The sequence below is a fragment of the Hyaloscypha bicolor genome (genome assembly GCF_002865645.1).
Source record: "Hyaloscypha bicolor E unplaced genomic scaffold K444scaffold_39, whole genome shotgun sequence".
Lineage (NCBI taxonomy): Eukaryota > Fungi > Ascomycota > Leotiomycetes > Helotiales > Hyaloscyphaceae > Hyaloscypha > Hyaloscypha bicolor.
Window position 1 is genome coordinate 164,600 of NW_020194541.1, and position 18,510 is coordinate 183,109.

General features: G+C 50.6%; 7 protein-coding genes across 7 annotated transcripts; 3 read left to right on the forward strand and 4 right to left on the reverse strand.

Annotated features, from left to right (window-relative positions):
- Positions 1-3,252: 3,252 nt before the first annotated feature.
- Positions 3,253-4,871, reverse strand: K444DRAFT_609155 (uncharacterized protein). Its single transcript, XM_024879524.1, has 3 exons — positions 4,578-4,871; positions 4,378-4,487; positions 3,253-4,247 (listed from the first exon to the last, which is right to left on the reverse strand). The coding sequence occupies exons 1-3, from the start codon at positions 4,724-4,726 to the stop codon at positions 3,589-3,591; spliced, it is 918 nt and encodes a 305-aa protein (XP_024741090.1). The 5' UTR covers positions 4,727-4,871; the 3' UTR covers positions 3,253-3,588.
- A 419-nt stretch (positions 4,872-5,290) lies between these two features.
- On the reverse strand, positions 5,291-7,570 carry K444DRAFT_609157 (putative glucose-6-phosphate isomerase). The gene is made up of 4 exons (XM_024879525.1): positions 7,493-7,570; positions 6,659-7,310; positions 6,078-6,611; positions 5,291-6,031 (listed from the first exon to the last, which is right to left on the reverse strand). The coding sequence occupies exons 2-4, from the start codon at positions 7,147-7,149 to the stop codon at positions 5,398-5,400; spliced, it is 1,659 nt and encodes a 552-aa protein (XP_024741091.1). The 5' UTR covers positions 7,150-7,310; positions 7,493-7,570; the 3' UTR covers positions 5,291-5,397.
- Positions 7,571-7,720: 150 nt separating this feature from the next.
- On the reverse strand, positions 7,721-10,818 carry K444DRAFT_660555 (serine/threonine protein kinase-like protein). Its single transcript, XM_024886478.1, has 5 exons — positions 10,407-10,818; positions 10,122-10,253; positions 8,511-10,072; positions 8,347-8,462; positions 7,721-8,298 (listed from the first exon to the last, which is right to left on the reverse strand). Exons 1-5 carry the CDS (start codon positions 10,426-10,428, stop codon positions 8,211-8,213), a joined length of 1,920 nt encoding a protein of 639 aa, XP_024741092.1. The 5' UTR covers positions 10,429-10,818; the 3' UTR covers positions 7,721-8,210.
- Positions 10,819-11,641: 823 nt separating this feature from the next.
- Positions 11,642-13,268, forward strand: K444DRAFT_521435 (transcriptional adaptor 2; the record flags this gene model as incomplete). The annotated part of the gene is made up of 2 exons (XM_024874130.1): positions 11,642-11,734; positions 11,790-13,268. The coding sequence occupies 2 exons, from the start codon at positions 11,642-11,644 to the stop codon at positions 13,266-13,268; spliced, it is 1,572 nt and encodes a 523-aa protein (XP_024741093.1).
- Positions 13,269-13,679: 411 nt separating this feature from the next.
- Positions 13,680-16,092, forward strand: K444DRAFT_306693 (uncharacterized protein). Its single transcript, XM_024871776.1, has one exon. The coding sequence runs from the start codon at positions 14,092-14,094 to the stop codon at positions 15,937-15,939; it is 1,848 nt and encodes a 615-aa protein (XP_024741094.1). The 5' UTR covers positions 13,680-14,091; the 3' UTR covers positions 15,940-16,092.
- Positions 16,093-16,211: 119 nt separating this feature from the next.
- Positions 16,212-16,531, reverse strand: K444DRAFT_609160 (uncharacterized protein). Its single transcript, XM_024879526.1, has one exon. The coding sequence runs from the start codon at positions 16,483-16,485 to the stop codon at positions 16,237-16,239; it is 249 nt and encodes an 82-aa protein (XP_024741095.1). The 5' UTR covers positions 16,486-16,531; the 3' UTR covers positions 16,212-16,236.
- A 937-nt stretch (positions 16,532-17,468) lies between these two features.
- Positions 17,469-18,510, forward strand: K444DRAFT_306619 (uncharacterized protein). Its single transcript, XM_024871774.1, has one exon. It carries the CDS (start codon positions 17,646-17,648, stop codon positions 18,219-18,221), a length of 576 nt encoding a protein of 191 aa, XP_024741096.1. The 5' UTR covers positions 17,469-17,645; the 3' UTR covers positions 18,222-18,510.

The following is an 18,510-nucleotide window of genomic DNA, read 5'->3' on the forward strand; positions in this document are numbered from 1 at the left end:
TGAACAAATCATTTGATAGTTCGATGCAAGGACCGTCACAAAAAGGGGCTGACTGCGAGGACAGCGACCATGGATGGCGCGAAGCAGGACTTCTGGCCCGTGTCTGTGATGACCAATCGAACGCAAACACAGACTGTGACGTGGCTGTGCTTGAGCAGTTGAAAAGTACTTCGGTTGTCCACCAGAGTCACCAGGAACGCCAGAGCATTGCTTGAGCAAGAGTTTAGTAAAGAGAACATTCTATTGCTGTCACTCTTCTTCTATTGTTATTGTGTCTCCTCAACAATTGAAAACAAATAACCTCGTCTTTGAGACCTCCTCACCGTTCTATATTCTGCATTCAATCTTTACTCAAACTGCAAATCTGAAACTGCACAGTGGAGGCTTGCATTCGTAAATCAAAAATGCATTCAGCAGTAGACTACTCTTCTCTCTGAGAGACCCAAATCGTTGGTGTCTATTTATTGATCCCCACTTGGGATACAGGAGAGATTTAAATAAACGGAAGAGGAAGACAAAGATAGTGGAATGAAATTAACGAAGGGAATGGGAGGAGTTTATCACTTATCAGAGATGTTCCAGGTTATGATTAAAATGAACAAGTCTGGAGTCAGCAAGGATCACAGGGTAGGCTTAGAAATAAATTAGAAATAACCGCGCCAAAAGCAAGATATAGTGCTTATAAAATGATAAATACATGCTCATGGATTCGTAGCTTTGTACGCAGAGCTCATTGGACATCGGTTCTATTCTCCAGAGACGATGGAAATGCACTTGTAATTCCCTAGATGTATAATTGTCATCTCCCTGCACGGTTATTCTCCAGAACTAGCGGAGAGCTCTAGAAAGAGTGCTGTGTGGTCATGGACAGTTGACTTTGAACAGATAGTGGTTCCTGGCTATGAGGTCCCCCACCTTTGTCACTTGTCGACCCGGATTCCTCTCTTCAGCTCTGCTCCAGTACAATCAAAAGAACTTGACTTTCAACTTAACAACAGATATTTAGATTCAACGGTAGGATGTAATAACAGAGACAGCAAATTGCAAGGTCGTGCCTCAAATCAACACAGAGATGGCCAGTGTTTCAACTCTTTGTAACAGCAACATCACTCATGGAAGCCGCGTTAAATATTGCATATTCCAGATCCTGAGAGTCTAGGAATGGGAAAGAAGCAGAGAGAGTTAACAGAAACCACCTGACCATACGATTTAATTCCCACTTTCCGTAAGAGAATCAAAAACCGTCAAGACAGGACTGGCATTGCGATATAAATTCCACCAAGCCCCGACTCTCCACAAGAATCTAGACCCAGGCATATGACCTTCAGTGGAACAGACAGGCGGTGAGTCCAAACCCCTCTGTGCCAGGTTATAAGCTTTGGATTCCTCATATAAATCATTTGATTCGAATAACCTGCTCCCTACTTGCATTACCTCATTCACTCTCCCACGGCCTTGGGGTAGACCTGAATCTCTAATTCCGCTGTCAAGGACTTCACTGCTGTCACTCGAACCCTCACTGTCATCCTTAAATCACCACTCCCGGAGATTGTATAGTATTGCCATGCAATTCGGCAAATCCCTTCTCAGGCTCTTGATACGTCTTGCTCGCTGGCCGTGGTTGGATCCTAGGCTTTTAAATAATTCCCGAGAATTCACCATGACGAGGCGAAGAGGTTTGGTAGGGTGTTCGAAGTGTAGTCTTCCGTTGAGGAGCGTGATCAAGTTATACATCTTCGAAGCACAGTTGGAATAATAAACGAGGGAAGGAGAGGGAAGATTATTCAACCCATAATTCGTAGCTCTACCTTGGAATAGAAACAAAGGAATACAATTTGCGAATCTGTTAAATAAAGGCGAAGATTGTAAACCAAGCTCGAAGTATAAATTCAAGGGGGAAACCGAGAGCAAAATTCACTTCAACATCCAAGCCGCATCCCGAAGACAATTGTCTCATGAATGTGGTTCAGATATTTGATAAGCCAATAAGAAGATTCAGTCGACCTTTGAGAGAAAGGTGCGTAGCGCTACGAAAGCGGATTCGTACTTAAGCAACAACAGGCTTCCTACAATTCCAAATGACATGCTGCCAATCCTCCCTTGCTGTCAAACTCCATTGCACCCCCCAATCCAAGGTTTCGCTCTCTATACAATCGGAGCCCATGCCCCTGTCCACTAGATAATTTACAACCAAAGCAATCCAAAGCATCGCGGTGGAAGTGGCGTCATAAGTCGTCACTATAAATTCGCATTCCCAGACTTAATTCTTTGAAGTCTGGAGAAAGCCACTTTGGAATTGCAAGAACCGTGGGAGAGGGTAGCTCTCTTGAAGCAAAATAGAAGAGGGTGAAGAAGGATCACATAATCTGCTAACCTCTCGCCCAGTGTATTTAAAAGCAGAAGCAATATAAGCGATTCCAGTAGTTAGAGAATCGGGTAGCGAGGATAAAAACGTGTCAATGTCAGACTCCCCACCACCCCTTTGTTGAGAAAACACCGTAGATGTGTCAAGAAGCAATTACTTGCAAGTGGTGACGTTAAAAGGCGCAACGCGAGGTAACTGGATCATGTATTGCATTTATCATAAACACATGACCACTACAGAAGAATTCACTAGAAAGCGCTCACTGAGCGAAAGTCCTAAGAGCCTTCTACTTTAAGTGTGTAGTATATTGCTGTCACTCCTCTCTCCATTATCAAGCACTACTCTTCACAACTCACCCTGCCACCCTATACACCCTTACCCCTTAGTCATAGACCAATCAAATCACGTAGCTCCAATGTGTCAGCTTGCAATTGACATCGAAGTGTCAAGATACAGCCCCGGAACCCGTTTCCCTGTAATCTGCAATCCCCTGTATTCCGGCGCTACTTGGAATTGTGAGAATTGGGAAATAGAGTCGTGTGCTAGAGGCCGTGGATTTGACGCTGTGGATTTGAGACTGCGAGAAGTGGGCCGCGATATTGCTGTCACTCAACGTTTGCTGTCAAAGACCGTCTCCACGTCAACCCCCAGTCTCCCTCACCTCTTCTCTGAGAACTAAACCCGAGTAAATTCCTACCCATTCAACAAGATATCTTCGAACACCAACTCTCGAAGCCTAGAAGCGCCTTTTGGCATCGAAGACTCGCTGTCTCGAGCGGTGTTTGCGTTTGCATTGTAGTCCTGTGGAGAGGAACAGGGCTTGTGGAGAGGAGGCTATACCGTCATATATTAGAGATCCCTGTGGAAGACAATAGGAAGGAGGAAGAGCCAGTGGAGGGTGAGGTGGATCACTTGAGCTACGAATCTCCGAGGTGTACGTGAAGTGGGAAGGAGAATAAATGCAAGGAAAGGACGGAACACAAGAGGGGGGCGAGTGAGTTCAAGGTGGTGGTGATTATTGCATTATATTTCTTTCTTTGTTGAAATCGAGGACTTACTATCCTAGTCGATCCATTCTTGAATCCTCAGTGTTCTGGTATGACTCGTACACTTAAACTTGCTTGCTTCGGAACTCCAATTGCCCTCCATCCTCTCTCCGCCGAATCTCAAACCATATATTTCCTCCCCTTTCTCTCCAAACTACGAATACAATTCGAATCAACTCAGTCCCTCTTCCCCATCCCCCACCCATTTCCCACGCCTCCTCCAACCCCATATCCAAGCGGCGTCGCACCCCCTAACGCCCTCCTCCTCAGCCGTTTCGGCAACACAACCCCAAACGCCCAAACCGCCATCCCGACGGCACCAGCGCCGGCACTAACAACACAATAAAAGAACGTGCTCGCGTAAAAGTGTCCCCCCATACCCGCCCACTCGACCTTGCCATTCGTTTTCGGGAGGTGGGGGGTGGGGAACCATCTCACGGATAACTGTAAGGGGAGAGGATCGCCGATGACGAGTTTCTTGGTGAGGGCTGCGGGCCCGGTTGTGTGTGATAATGGCGAGGTAGAGTACGCGGCGCCAGAATCGATGACTCCACTATCATGAGGATGGAGATGATGCTTGGGCGTCGAATGCAAGAGGAGGTTGAGGTGGGTGGATACGTGGAGGTGGCTGAGTTGCAATGTGCCGGCGAGAGCGAAGATCAAGGGCACGTATTCCTGCCTGAATTCGGGGGGGAGGGGCTTGTTGTTGTGGGGTGGGTGGATGTGTGCTGGTGGGCGAGAGGGTATGCGGCAGGAGAGAGGCGCGTCGTTGTGGATGTAGAATTCGAGGAGGTGGAAGAAGGGGTCGGTTATTAGGGGGATGGTGCAGTTGAAGTCTGCGCGAGCGTCAGCGAGCCATTCAAAGGTAGTAAGCATTCGAAGGGCAAACGAAGTGGGCTTGTAGTCTCGGAGAAAGCAAGATGGGTTTGAAGTGAGAGCTTGGAAGAAAGAGGGTAGGCAAAATACCATCTTCAACCCCGTACGCCAACTCCAACGGCTTCCCCGTCTCCTCGCAGATCGGAAACGGGATATACTGTAACTCGTTCTTCTCATTCGAGATGTGTTCTCCCGTCTCTCTATTCCGTCATCAGCGCATATCCTACCCTCCAGAACCCATTCCTCATCCCAGACGTGCAAAGCAAGAAGTGGGCAGAGGGAGGACTCACATGCTCCTATTCAAACACTCGACCGGGATCTTAGCTCCGTAGTGGTAACTCGGAAGCGGGATTTTGCTGTGCTCTTCCGCATGCCCCAGCCCAAGCATCGCCATCACAATTCCCAAGACACATATCGCTGTCCCCCATCTGCTCCGCATCCTTCCCATCCCTCTCTTTCCTCCAGTATTCCTCATCGCTAGACTCCTCGCCATAGTCTGCAGCTTGGAGGTGAGGGGTTTATCTGCGCATGCTGTGGAAGTGGAGGAGCGCCGGCTCAAGTCGCGATGCGATGTTGCCAGCTTGCGATAGATCTGGAGCGTTCATGCAGGGATGCATTTAAGGTTATCTTTAGCGGTAATTCTCATTGCGACTTAGACGAGGCTGGTCACGTGTGAGGCTGATGCTGAGGTTGCTCCTCTATTTCCATCTGAGAAGTTGAGATGAGAATTAAAGCAAGTATGACTAGAGATCACAAGAGCGATACTTTGCCATTTATGTTCTGGAGCTAAATGGAAGGAATAAAGCGGGATTTTTGTCAAGAATAGCTGGCCAATTTGTGTGATGATTGTCCTGGATTTAGCTGGTACAATGTAAGGTTGAACACTTCCTAAGAAGAAGTGAGATTGAGACATTTGTAAAGGAGGCCATGTTCATGTTCGTCTATAAGCATGCACTAAAGAAAGCATGTGCATGATCAACATCAACTTTTACTCAACACTTCACACTTTCCTCTCGTTCCTCTGTTCCTCTCGTTCCTCTGTTCCTCTCGTTCCTCCTATTCACAAACTTCCCAACCCTCTCAACAGAAGCGGCTCAACAACGTTCGCATTTACAGCTTCCCCTTCGACTTGGACTTAAAAGCCTCAATCAAGCCCGCAGTACTGCTATCATGCTCCCCCTTGCCCGCACCCTCCTCCAGCTCCCCCTGGATCTTCTTCGCGAGACTCTTGCCCAGCTCAACACCCCACTGATCGAAAGAATTGATATCCCAGACCGCACCCTCCGTGAAAGTAGCGTGCTCGTAATAAACAATCAAAGCTCCCAGCGTAGCGGGTGTGATTTTCTGCGCCAGGATACTGGTAGTTGGTCTATTCCCCAAAAACGTTTTATGCTTAAGAAGCGGTTCTGCAGTTTGCTCAGCCTTGAGTTGCTCCTCGTCTTTGCCGACCATAAGAGCTTCGGCTTGAGCGAGGAAGTTACTGGCAAGCATTTTCTGGTGCTTGTTATTGGCGATCGGGTTGTGCGATTCGGCGGCGAGGATGAAGTCCGTGGGGATGAGCTTGGTGCCCTGGTGCAGCAGCTGGTAGAAGGAGTGCTGGGCGTTGGTGGCGGGCTCGCCGAACAGGATGGGGCCCGTGGTGTACTTAACGAAGGTGTTACCGGCGCGGGAGACGGCTTTACCGTTGGATTCCATAGACAGCTGCTGCAGGTAGGCGGGGAAACGGTGGAGATATTGGTCGAATCTGAGTTATGAGTGATATATTGCAAGAAGATGGAGACGGAACTTACGGAGAAACCAAGTGAGTCTGGGCACCGTAGAAATCAGAATACCACACGCTCAGGAGGCCTGCAATAACGGGGATGTTCTTCTCAAGAGGGGCGGTACGGAAATGCATATCCATAGCATGAGCGCCCTCCAAGAAAGAATGGAAGTTCTTGAATCCGATATGGATGGCAACACTGAGACCGATAGCGGACCAGACAGAGTAACGGCCGCCAACCCAGCTCTCGAAGCCGAACATGTTCTTAGCGTCGATGCCGAACTTGGTGACTTCGCCCTCGTTGGTAGAGAGGGCAACGAAGTGCTTGGCGATATCTCCCTTTCCATCTGTCTTCTCCAAGAACCAGGTTTTGGCTGAGTTGGCATTGGTAGTTGTCTCGGCTGTTGTGAAGGTTTTGGATGCAATCAGGAAGAGGGTGGTCTCTGGATCGGATTCGCGGAGTGCTTCAGCCATGTGCGTGCCATCAATGTTAGACACGAAGTGGAGAGTCTGCTTGCGATCGCCGTAGTACTTAAGCGCTTCGGTGACCATGACTGGGCCCCTAGTATGTCATCAGCTTTAATTCTGGATCCGGAAAAGGGGACACACAAATCCGAGCCACCAATACCAATGTTGATAATCGTAGTCAATGACTTGCCCGTATACCCCTTCCACTCTCCACTCCTGATCGCCTCACTAAACTCCTCCATATGCTTCAACTCCTTATTGACACCCGGCATAACATCATTTCCATCAACCTTCACAACCTCATTCGTGACATTCCTCAACGCAGTATGCAACACGGCCCGATCCTCTGTAAAGTTAATCTTATCACCCCTAAACATCGCATCCCTCAAATCTTCAATCTTCGCCTCCTTCGCAACATCAACGAGCAAGCCCAATGTCTGTGCAGTAAGGAAGTTCTTGGAGAAGTCGAACAGGATCTCGCTCCCGTCGGCTGTATTGTCGAATGTGAAGCTGAACTTTTCGAAGCGGGAAGGGTCCTTTTCGAATTCTTTTTTTAGCACGAAGGATTTGCCGACATTGTTGTGGTGGTCCTGAAGGGCTTTCCAGGCCGAGAGGGAGTCTGCTTGCACCATTTTGGCGGTTGTGCTGTTGCTGTTCGTGGAGATGTGTTGGGTTGTGGTTACGATGTGCAGAGTGGGCGGAGATGCTTGGCCGATGTTGCTTTTTCTGCCGGAACTTGCGTCTCCGGAGAATTGAGTACTTGCGGAGGATGAGAAGGTGAAGAGGTTGTATTCTATCGAGGAGAATCACCTATTAGCAATTCTTCTTTATGTCGGTCCGTTTGCTCGCGATCCCAGCTCCAAATCCTGTTCCGACGGCTACTGCGGGGTCTTCCACATCATCCCATTGAGCAGATCACTCAACAGCTCTCCTTGTGGCGATTCCCCTTTGGCACGGTGTATGAGAGTCACATACCTGCCAATTGAAGTATGCTGATCCTGCAAGCCACTTCTCTGGAGCTAAGCAGTGATGAAAGGCAGTTGTTGGGAGAGGGAAAAGGTTCAAGTTATTGCTGGGGGAAAATCGCTTATGACGTTCCTCCGCCCATCCCACCTCTAGCGCCGAACAGCCCAGATGGGTCTGAGGATTGGAGGGCTGGACCACAGGATGACTGAGCATTGTACATGAGCTTCTCCAAGGAACCACGAATCAAAATTACATCTACTTTTTCACTACTCCAGTTTGTCATTAAATTCAAATCACACAGTAAGCACAGCTTGGCTTAAGTCCGAGGTACGAGGCGGAGCAGAGCAAGGGGGAAGAATGAGTGCAGAGTCTATTCTCTTTTCATTTTCATGGAGGCAGGCTACTGTAACCACAAACTCTGATGAATCCAGCCTCCATCCCGTCCCTGCTTGCTTGCTACAGATCCATTCAATGCCCAATCAATCAACGCCTCTGATACCGCCCAATTGCAATTCAATTCAATGATTCGACTTCCGGAAATAGTCTGGCTTGCTGCTGAAACACGTCTGCCACACTCGACCATGGTGATCCGACAGCAATGCCCTCAAAGCAGGCTGAGGCAAGTCTAAGGTTGGGAAAGAGAAACTGAAAGTACCACGTGATTCTGGTTCTATGGAGAAACTGGAACCCTTAATGCGTCGTTTCGACGAGTCGTCAGGCGAAAGCTTCATCTATCACGAACGCTACCCAGCGCGCTCGCATCAACAATGCTGCCGCCGGCGTCGCCCAACCCTGCAACTGGACGATTGTATGACCCATCCGGGCGTCAGTGTTGTCTTCAAGAGCAGGATCGAGTTACTTACCAGCCGGTGAACTGTTGTTGCATTGTGCTGCTTAGAGGTTGACCATCGACGAAGGAATCAGTTGGTGCTTCTCGCGTAAACTCTTCGTCGAAGTTCTTCGTATCAAGAGCGTCGGTCTGGAGGCAGTTAGCAACCGAATATCTTCGCAATAAAGAGATACGTACCACATTGGGCTTGAAGGTAGGTTCATACTTCCGTTGAAGAAGCTTTCGCCAGTCGATGCTGTGGAAGAAGGGATGTGCTTTGATTTCGGAAGCTCCGTTGGCACCTAACCGTTGATCGGGCTTGCGGTTGAGAAGTCTGGTGAGAAGATCTTTGGCCGAAGAGGGAACAATTTCTTGGCTTGGGAAGTGGAGTGGCTCGGAGAGAATCTTTCGGTACATCTCATTGGTATTCTCATCGTAGAATGGAGGTAAACCCGTCAACATCTCGTAAAGGAGAACACCAAGAGTCCACCAATCGACGGTCTTCGTGTAACCTTGGCCTAACAACAGCTCTGGCGCTAGATACTCGGGGGTACCACAGAACGTATTGGTGCGATCCTCGTCCTTCATATCCAACTTGCAGAGACCGAAATCGCAGAGCGCAATATGTCCGGAATAATCGAGAAGAATGTTCTCGGGCTTCAGATCTCGGTAGATGACGTTGAATCCATGCAAACACTCCAAAGCACATAGAAGCTCTGCCGTGTAGAATCTCGACCGATTGATATCAAATCGTTGCTCCTTTTGAAGGTGGTGGAAGAGCTCTCCGCCGTTGACAAAGGCCAGAACGAAATAGAGCTTCTCCGGTGACTGGAAAGTAAACTTGAGTGGCACAATGAATGGGTTGTTGATTTGAGAGAGGACTGATCGTTCAGCCAAGGTATGTGCGACTTCTGACCTGGAGATGATGTGTGCTTTTCGAATCGTCTTCAGCGCGTAGATCCGTTGGGTATCTTTCTTCTTGACTTGCATGACCTTTCCAAAACTGCCTTTTCCAACAACCTTCAGCAGCTCAAAATCCTCGATCTTTAATGATCTTGTCCTGTTTTCAATGTATTCCACACCAATCTTAATCTTGCCAGCACCAAATTGTACATCTGTCCATTCCATTCCGGAGTGACCCAGGCCCTTTTCTCGTTGTTGCCATTCGACATATGCCTTCTCCTTGTCCTTCTTGCCCAACTTCGGATCTTCAACGTAGGTATGTGATTCTTCGAATCGGGGGTTGATCCGGGCCACGCCGAGGAAGATGTCGGTTGTTCGTCCTGCTCCTTGAGGTGCATTTGGGTTCCTCAGGTATAGATGTACAGCAAGCTCAGTCACCCGTGAGACATCGAACTTGTATTGGGTGTTGTCTCCAGCCCAAAATGGATCTGCTGGTGTTCCTGAAACCGCGTTGACAAAGACCTGCAACTTATCGAAATCTAGGAGGGCGTAGGGAAGGTATTTGGAGGAGATTCTGCCGTGGTTGGTCGGAACTCCAGCAAAGCCTCCAGAGGTCTGTGGTCGCGTGTTGTTGACATATGAACCTGCAACGCTCCCTTGCTGTTGTGACGAGCCCGGCCGGACAGATCCAGCCACACCGAATCCATTCCCTTGCGAGAGCGAGTTTTGTTGATTTTGGTTGAATACTTGCTTGTATTGTTCGGGGAGTTGGAGACCAGAAGCTTCGTGCAACGTGACGATCAGGATACCGGGTCGCGGTGGGGCAGGGGGCTGTGTTGCTATGAGCTCAGAAGCAGCTAGAACTATCAGTACGCCATCTCTCCAGTTGGAAGACTGTTTGCCTACCTATGCCATTGTCGTTCGTGGGCGTGGAGCTGCTGGTTAGGCCTGCCTTCTCATCGTCGGGGGTGATTGTGGAGGTGGAGGTAGATCGGGAGAAGGTGTTGGCAAGGGGAGCAAGGTGCGTATCCTTGAGCTCTGGCAATCCACGCGTCAGTATTGTGATCTGGGAAGTCAATGGGAAGGTGCAGTATCAACAGCCAGCGTGCTGCTGTATCAACGCTCCTCGTCAGAGGGCAGGCCGACCGGCATCCAGCGCGTATTGACGAGGGAAGGTGAAGCTGTACTCACTCTTGCTCAATTTCCAAGACATATTGATGCTGTCGTGGAATGAAGGTGGGGAGAGGATGTTTGGAGATGATAAGAAGTTGGTAATCGACCAAGTGGTCCCTCGGTGCGGTGAACCAGGTTTACTGTAGCGACCTTGCCCCGCCAAAAGCACGGAAACCACGAGATGATCCGCACGGTCACAGATGCGCTGGAAAATGCCAATTCCGTGAATCTGGGGAGTTGGTGCAATATGCGGAGGGTTGTAAGATCAGGGGTAGGTAGGTACAGTCGTGAGAATTTATGCCATGGGAGGATTACGACAGGAGGCAAATGGGGAGTTGTTGTATTTGAGGAGGCCAGAGTGGCTCAGCTTCAAGGGTCGCTCGACGGAGATGAACACCAGTCACGTGACCGGCTTTGGCTGGAATACGAGTCGAAGTCGAGGGATAGGGGCTGGGGTCCGGGGAGACTAAAAGCACGCTTATAAATAGTTGAGGGATTTGACAGGTGAGCTGCTCCTTCTGGCACAGATGCATGGAAGGATGCCGCCTTTGGTTTGGATGACAGAGAAGAGGCGTTTGGAGGCTGAACATAGCTGCTAATTGTAAAGCTCAATGATTCGTGGCTTGAAAGTATGGGTTAGATTTCAGCTATATCGACCACGCTATTCTTTCAGTATCTGGGGTTGCGCCGGAGGTTTGGTACTCTGGGACTCAACTGTTCGTTCAGAAATAGAGCTGGTGCTGCTGTTCTGCAAGTTTACGGACAGGAGGCGTGTTATCTCCGAATTGGTTGAGTGTACCAAAATGCTGCTGAGTGCTGAACACTGTCGTAGATGATCATCCTTTCTCTTACTGCGCCCTAATTGAAATCGCCATTCCTCCCGCCTGACTGGCTATGGACAATACTCTTCTTCTTTCATGAAGATCAAACTCGGTGATGGTTGGTTTCAACACTCACTCTTCCCCATCGGGCTTGGAGATACCTCGCTTATCCCGCACTAGCCCCTCAGCCACGTTTGTGGCGACAGCAAGTCATCGGTATCACAAATCCGGATCTCACTCAGGGGACTGGGAGACCACGAAGGACGGGACAACACCAGCCAGGTACCGGTACGTCATCGCAGCGAGGAGCCTCCAGAGCTTTGCACGAAGCTGCTCTCGGTGCTGTTGATGCTTCTTGGTTTTTTGGGCTCTCATCCGGTCACCATTACGCAGTCGGTCCACGGTGGCGCATAGCCTCCAGGAGACGCGGCCATGGGTGTCATCCGCAAGAAGACCGCCGCGCGCGGTGCAGAGGGGGGAGTCAAGTACGTCTGCGATGTCTGCTCTGCGGACATCACATCTACTGTAAGTGATTCCTATCTGCTTCTGGTTCTCGAACGCGTTGCTGACCACTCCCTAGGTCCGCATAAGATGCGCTCACAGCGCCTGCAACGAATACGACCTCTGCGTCCTCTGCTTCTCGAATGGCGAAACCTCCCACAACCACCAACCTGCCACCCATCCCTACCGAGTCATCGAACAGAACTCCGTTCCCATATACGATAAAAACTGGGGGGCGGATGAGGAACTCCTGTTGCTGGAAGGAGCCGAGATATATGGGCTTGGATCATGGGCAGACATTGCAGATCATATTGGTGGATACAGGAACAAAGAAGAAGTCAAGGCGCACTACAAAAAGATATACCTGGACAGTCCGAACTTCCCCTTACCAGAACGAGCCAGCCCACAAGATAAACAACTGTTAGAGGAGATCCCCAGGGAAGAGTTTCAAGCGCGCAAGAAACGAAGGATTGAGGATAGAAAGGAGGCTGCTAAGAACGCCCCTCCTGCTACACCCAAGAAGAAACCTACAGCCTCTGTGCCAGCATGTCACGAGGTCCAAGGGTACATGCCAGGACGTTTAGAATTCGAGACAGAGTACGCCAACGAAGCGGAAGAGGCTGTACAGCTTATGCAGTTTGATCCTGGAGATGGCATCAACCCGAAGACGGGCGAGGTGGAGCCAGAGATGGATCTCAAGATGACCGTCATGGACATCTACAATTCACGGCTCACCCAAAGAGCAGAGCGGAAGAAGGTCATCTTCGAGCACGGCCTCCTCCAATACCGGCAGAACACAGCCATGGACAAGAAGAGAACTAAGGAAGAGCGTGACCTCCTCACCAAAGCCAAGCCATTCGCGCGGATGATGAACCACGACGACTTCCGCGACTTCTGCGACGGGTTGATTGAAGAGCTCAACCTCCGCCAAGCAATAGCCCAGCTGCAAGACTGGCGTGCAATGAAGATAGGCGATCTACGCAGCGGCGAGAAGTACGAGCAGGACAAGATCCAACGAGCGCAGAAGGCACAACCAATGGGTTCGTTAGACCGCGAGCGCTTCGCCAGCTCTCAACGCGCAAAGCCTGCTCCTGTCATCGAGACTCCTTCCGGTGCTGCAGCGTTCGTGGCACCAGAGCTTCCAATTCGGGCTGTCAATGGACATTCAGATACTCCCGGTGCCTCACCAGGCCGCGCACTAGACAAAGCCCTCACAAACGGGCTCACAAACGGACAGACGAACGGGACCTCTACGCCTTCCCTCTCCAAACAGAAATTCCAAATCCAGCCCCTCTCTAACCTTTCACCAATCTCTCTCGCCCAAGAGAATGTACAAGATTCACATTTACTTACGGCGGAGGAGATCGAGCTGTGCGAGAAGACGAGGATCCATCCCAAGCCGTATCTCGTGATCAAGGAGACAGTTATGAAGGAGGCGCTTAAGGGCAATGGGATGATGAAGAAGAAGGCCGTGAGGGAGTTGACGAAGATTGACACTCAGAAGAGTGGAAGGATCTTTGAGTTCTTTATTGCGCATGGGTGGCTTGGGCGTGCGTAAAGGCGAGCTTATGAGCATCTGAGGCTGGAAGCTGCGAGTTTGCAGGTACATGAGTATAAAGGCTAGGGCGTTTAAGATTGGGCGACCTTGGGAGCTTAAGAGAGGCGGATACAGTATCTTAAGACTGCGGCGTTTGTTCATACGGGATTGGCATGGTGGGATGGGGTGGATGGGAACGGTGTGTTTACGCTGGCTTTGCATACCCCGGCTTGGCCTTTCTGTGGTTAGGGCTTTCTTTTGGCGCACGCGATGTTGTACGACCGTACCTGCGCTGAGCCTTGTTCAATCCAGTTCTCAAAATAGGTCCCCGTGCCTTTTCTTTCATCCATCTCCGTCTCCATGCAGCTCGCACGTTGCCTTTTGTGGCAAGAGTTTTACCGTCTTGTCACTTTGTTTCGCCAAGTGGCAGGGCGACCACTTAGAAGGCCGGGATGGCGCAACCGCGTATCAGAAATTTCCGACTTCGAGACAACTACCCTTTTCCTTGTGCGCGGGTTTTGGTTGCTTTGTCTTTTTGCGTGGGTTGCACGGTTTAGAATTTAAGCTTAAGTCGCTGAGGAGTGATGAGTGGCTGGATTTTGAGTGGTGGGGATGCGCTGGTGAAACGGTGCTTGATCTCAGATCATTTCTTGACATATCATGGCTGCAACATATACGTTTCTTTCCCCCAGAGTTGGGCTAGCTGGTTGCTTCTTGCTAGGACAGGTACCGGTACATTTCTCCAGACACTCCTTTGAAGCGCAGTTCCTCCATTTCATCCCACCTTTCTCCAGATGTTCGCGTGTCCCTTTCTACTTTTCTAGTTTTGTTTGTGAGCTTCAAGATGTCTGGATCTCGAGATGAAGAGAAAAGAAGCCTGCGGCGGGAGTTTTCAGATGGCAGAAGTGGAGCAGACGATGGCTCAATACACTCTTTTGCCTCCTCGCCCACCCTCACATCCTCACCCTTCTCCCCGGCCCTCGAGGATGACAATGGCTTCCCGTTCCTCTCCCCTTCCTCTCCAGGCTTCGACAAGAATATCCCACTCTTTGCTGCCAAACAAACCCGCCCACAAACCCGGTCGTGGCTCCAAACCCCCCTCACGCCTAAGGGAATCACGACTCTCATCGTCCGCATCCTCTACTTCCTTCTCGTCCCCCTCCTCCCCTCGCCCCTCCAAGCCCTACTTCCCGCCGATCCAGCAAAACCGGGAATACCGAGGAAAATCCACGCCACTTCTTACCTCGACGGCCTCCGCGGCGTCGCAGCACTGATCGTCTTACATTCCCACTTCCTAACAAACTGGTTCTACCCCCTTCGCTCCGGATACCTAAACACCGAATCCGACATAAATCTTCTCCAGCTTCCTATCCTGCGGCTCTTGTACGCTGGCAGGGCAAGCGTTGCCGTGTTTTTCGTCGTCTCCGGCTTCGTACTATCGTATAAACCGCTCCTACTCGCGCGGTCCTCGAACCAAGGCGCCGTATTACAAACCCTCTCTTCCTCCGTCTTCCGTCGCGGTTTCCGATTATGGATCCCGATCGCGGTTGGAACATTCATCTCAGCGTTATTAGTGTACAATGATTTATATACGCCAGTGCCGAATCGCGGCGAGTTGATACCGCCTGTTTTCCCGACGCTGAGGGAGCAGCTGTGGCATTGGTGGGGCGATCTCTGCGTTTTCTGGTTTCCGTGGAAGGCGACCGTGGATGGGAATGCCACGGCTGGGTTCGTGTATAATGGGCACTTGTGGACGATCCCTATCGAGTTCTACGGCTCGATTGTTGTTTTCGTTACTGTGTTAGGTCTATCAGGGGTGAGCAGGGGACATGGGTGGATGAGGATTGCGATTGGGACCGGACTGGCGGGCTGGAGTTTGAGGGGTGGGCGGTGGGATGCTGCACTGTTTCTTGGGGGCATGGTGTGTGCGGAGTGGAGCCTGATGGTTGCTGATGGGATGGAGGGGAAGTTGCCCGTTCATGTTCGGCGGGACTTCGACTTCGAGTTCGAGGTGGAGCGTTCTCCCCCCGGGAGCCAAACCCTCCACGCCCTGCTCCGCATATCGAAAAAAGCTCTCACTGCTCTCCGCCTGCACCTGCACCCCTTCCTCCGGCTGCTCAAAGGCCTCAAAGGCCCCTCTCTCATCGTGCTCCTCTTCACCTCCCTCTTCCTCCTCTCCTACGCCGGAGAATCCGCTAGCCCAGGACACTATCACAATTTCCTAATCCCGTACACACCTTCGATCTGGGAATCCGTCGGTCTTGGGCGCGAACATTTCTGGCTATGCATCGGCGCCCTCCTCTTGCTCTTCACTCTGACCAACTCGCCTACCATGCAACAGCCGTTTACCTGGGCGCTCCCTCAGTATTTGGGGGATGTGAGTTATTCATTGTATATCGTGCATGGAATGGTGCTGTTCACGTTGGGCACGAGTCTGCAGGAGAAGTGGACGGGCGCCGTGGGCAAGATAGAGTGGGTTGATAATGGGGCCGGGGAGTTGGTGGAGGTTGTTGTTTCGCTGGGGGCGGGTGCGAGGGTTTGGTGGAGGAGTCTTGTGGGGTGTGCGGTGGTTAATTGGGTGGTTATATTTTGGTGTGCAGATTTGTTTTGGAGGGCGGTTGATAGGAGGGTGCCGGGGTGGGGGAGGTCGATTGAGGGGCTTGTGAGTGGGAGGGGAGGAAGGGGGAGTTAGTAAGGGATAAGTTCTTTTGGTATTTGGAGCGAGCGTTTGGGTTGATGTAGCACCTATAAATTGGACTGCATCACTTGTATACATTAGAAGGCGGAATAAAACAGACTTTCCCCAGATCATGAGTTAAGAAAACATGCGATTGTTTGCTGGAAAAGAAGGGTGATGATTATTTTCTGTTCTCCTGTAATCCAGGGACGCCTGATCGTCACTCAAAGGAGCGTTTTGCTTTCCACTTCATGCTCGTTGTAATATAAAACCGGTCTGGGAAATCTCATCCGTGCATCACTGGACATTCTCTCAAAAGAAGATCCATGGCAGGAAAACCGGAAGACAGACAAGAAGGAAAATCACATTAGCTTTGAGGTCCTCGTGGCGTTCTGTTGATAGAGGACCTCGAGCAACGAAGGGGCTTAGCACAAAAGTCCATTGCTTGAGGAGTGGTGCAAATATTGGGGAGGAGAATGAGGCGATATAGTTGGTTCTTCCATTGCTCTGAAGTCCGGCATGTCGCTTGGATCCGCAGCTGAGACATGGGATGGGCGTCATGAGTAGGCGACTTGATGGAGCTACCAGCTTAGAGGAAGGATTGAAGGGCGTTTGGTTTTGTTAATGTCAATCACATCGAACTTTCGATTTAAGGTCTACTACGACAGTCATCTTAATGAGCGACAGGAGAGAACTTTGAATGTCTCCCGTGGCAGTGATGTTTCAGAATGCCATGAGCGTCTGACGACCTTGACGGAGGCCGTGGCGTTTACTTTGAATGTAATTTCTTGCTTTTTAAATTTTTGCTTCCGTCCTCCTAGGTCTATGAAGATGTGTTGTGTTCCCTTGGGGTGAAGTGAAGTAAGTAAGGAAGTGTGGTCGGGTGGGACCTCGCTCGTGTTTCCTTGCGAGGTCGGCCTCTCCGAAAGGGGGACGCGAACCACGACACCACCCTCACTCTTTCTTGCTTCTATTACTTCCAGCAAAAGCGGGTTCTCAATTTCCCATCCCTTTCTCCAACAGCACTCTCCCTCCCAACACGATTCCCATCTCGAAGCTTTCCTGTTCGCCCCTCGCTGGCCCGTCTGCTCTCAAAACGACTGGAACTGTTTAGTTGATACGCTCGCTAGTGCGTCAAACACCACGCAGGAGTGAGTCAACAGTTCTCCACCTGCTGCAGTCAATCATCCTGATCCTCGTACGTCGTGCAAAGAGAGCTGTAGAGCAACAGAATACGAGGAAGCCCGAGAAGAATAATGAGAATGCATGTCAACCTTCTTTGTTGACCTCCGCCAAGGATCTCCAGCCTCTCCAGAGTATCCAGCGTTTCTTGGGGTCCTCTTTGTTGTGCAAGGTGGCGAAGCATTGAAGAGAAATGAAGCAATAGCGCTTGCTGCTTGCTCACAGCTATTGGTGGCAAAAGTTTCTATTGCCGCATAACTCAGATCTGCTCAGTCCTGCGTTCCGTTCAGAATCTCACTTGGAACTCTGCAATCAGCATTCCTCTCCAATTGTCCTCTGCTGTCCTATGCCGTTAAATGAGCGATGGCCCCCTAGATATTGTTGAGTAGAGCAAAAGAGATAGTGCGAAATGTGGCAAAGCAGGGCCACACTCTGGTGTTCTACTCACTCTGTGAATTTGTGCAGGCCCTGATTTGCCTGGACTGGGGAGATATGAAGCAAACCCCAGTACTTGACTGACTTATCCTCTTCCAGATGCAATGCCGGTCAAGTCTGGTCATCTCCAGCGTGGTGCCATGTTGATGTCGCTGGCAAGAGAGACACGACAGCGAGCATGCGCATCGTGCATTCATGCAATACTTGGCGATATTGCCTCCCAGAGGCGGCAGCCGCAGTTCAAAATCACATGCATTGACCGAGAAGACATTCTCCAGAGTCAACACCCCATATATCAATCTCACAGTGAAGCCATTCGACCCCTTTTGGACCGTCGAGTCAATCGAGAGCAGAGACGTTGGCCGCAAGAGAGCCAATCAGACACAGCAGCTCAAAACAGTGGGACTGGCAGGCCAGGGGTCGGGGACTTGTCCGCCACCCCGAGGTCAGATGCATCTTTCTCCATAGTGGAAGTCGAAAAGCACCAGTTCGACGCCGAAGTCATCGAAGGAGTCCTCCAGAGCAGACTCCATCACGAAACCTATCCGAATACCGCGATCCACAAGACCGCAAAGTTGTCCTCTCTGCTCCAGTCTCGAAAATGTCTCGAAGTTCACCCAAAGTCAAGCGAAGGTCTGGGGCAACATTTCCTTGTGGCGATCGATTGGCAAATATCGTGAAAAAGAAGAGCTAGGCTCATGCCAGCATGTCGAATGCCGAAGCGTGGTTGGCCAATACCGGGAGGAGCGTCCCCGCATGCTGAGCGGGCAGTAACACCGGAGCTGTCTCCGCCACCTCGAAGCTACAACACTCCAGACACTCTCCACATGCTCTCCATGAATCGTTTTCACTCACACTGCATCCAAACATCTATCCGCCAAGGCGCCGCAATGGAACTCGACCTTGGCCTAACAGATCTTCGAGATTCTGGTTGCTGGACTCGAAATCGATGTATATGTGATAGCGTCG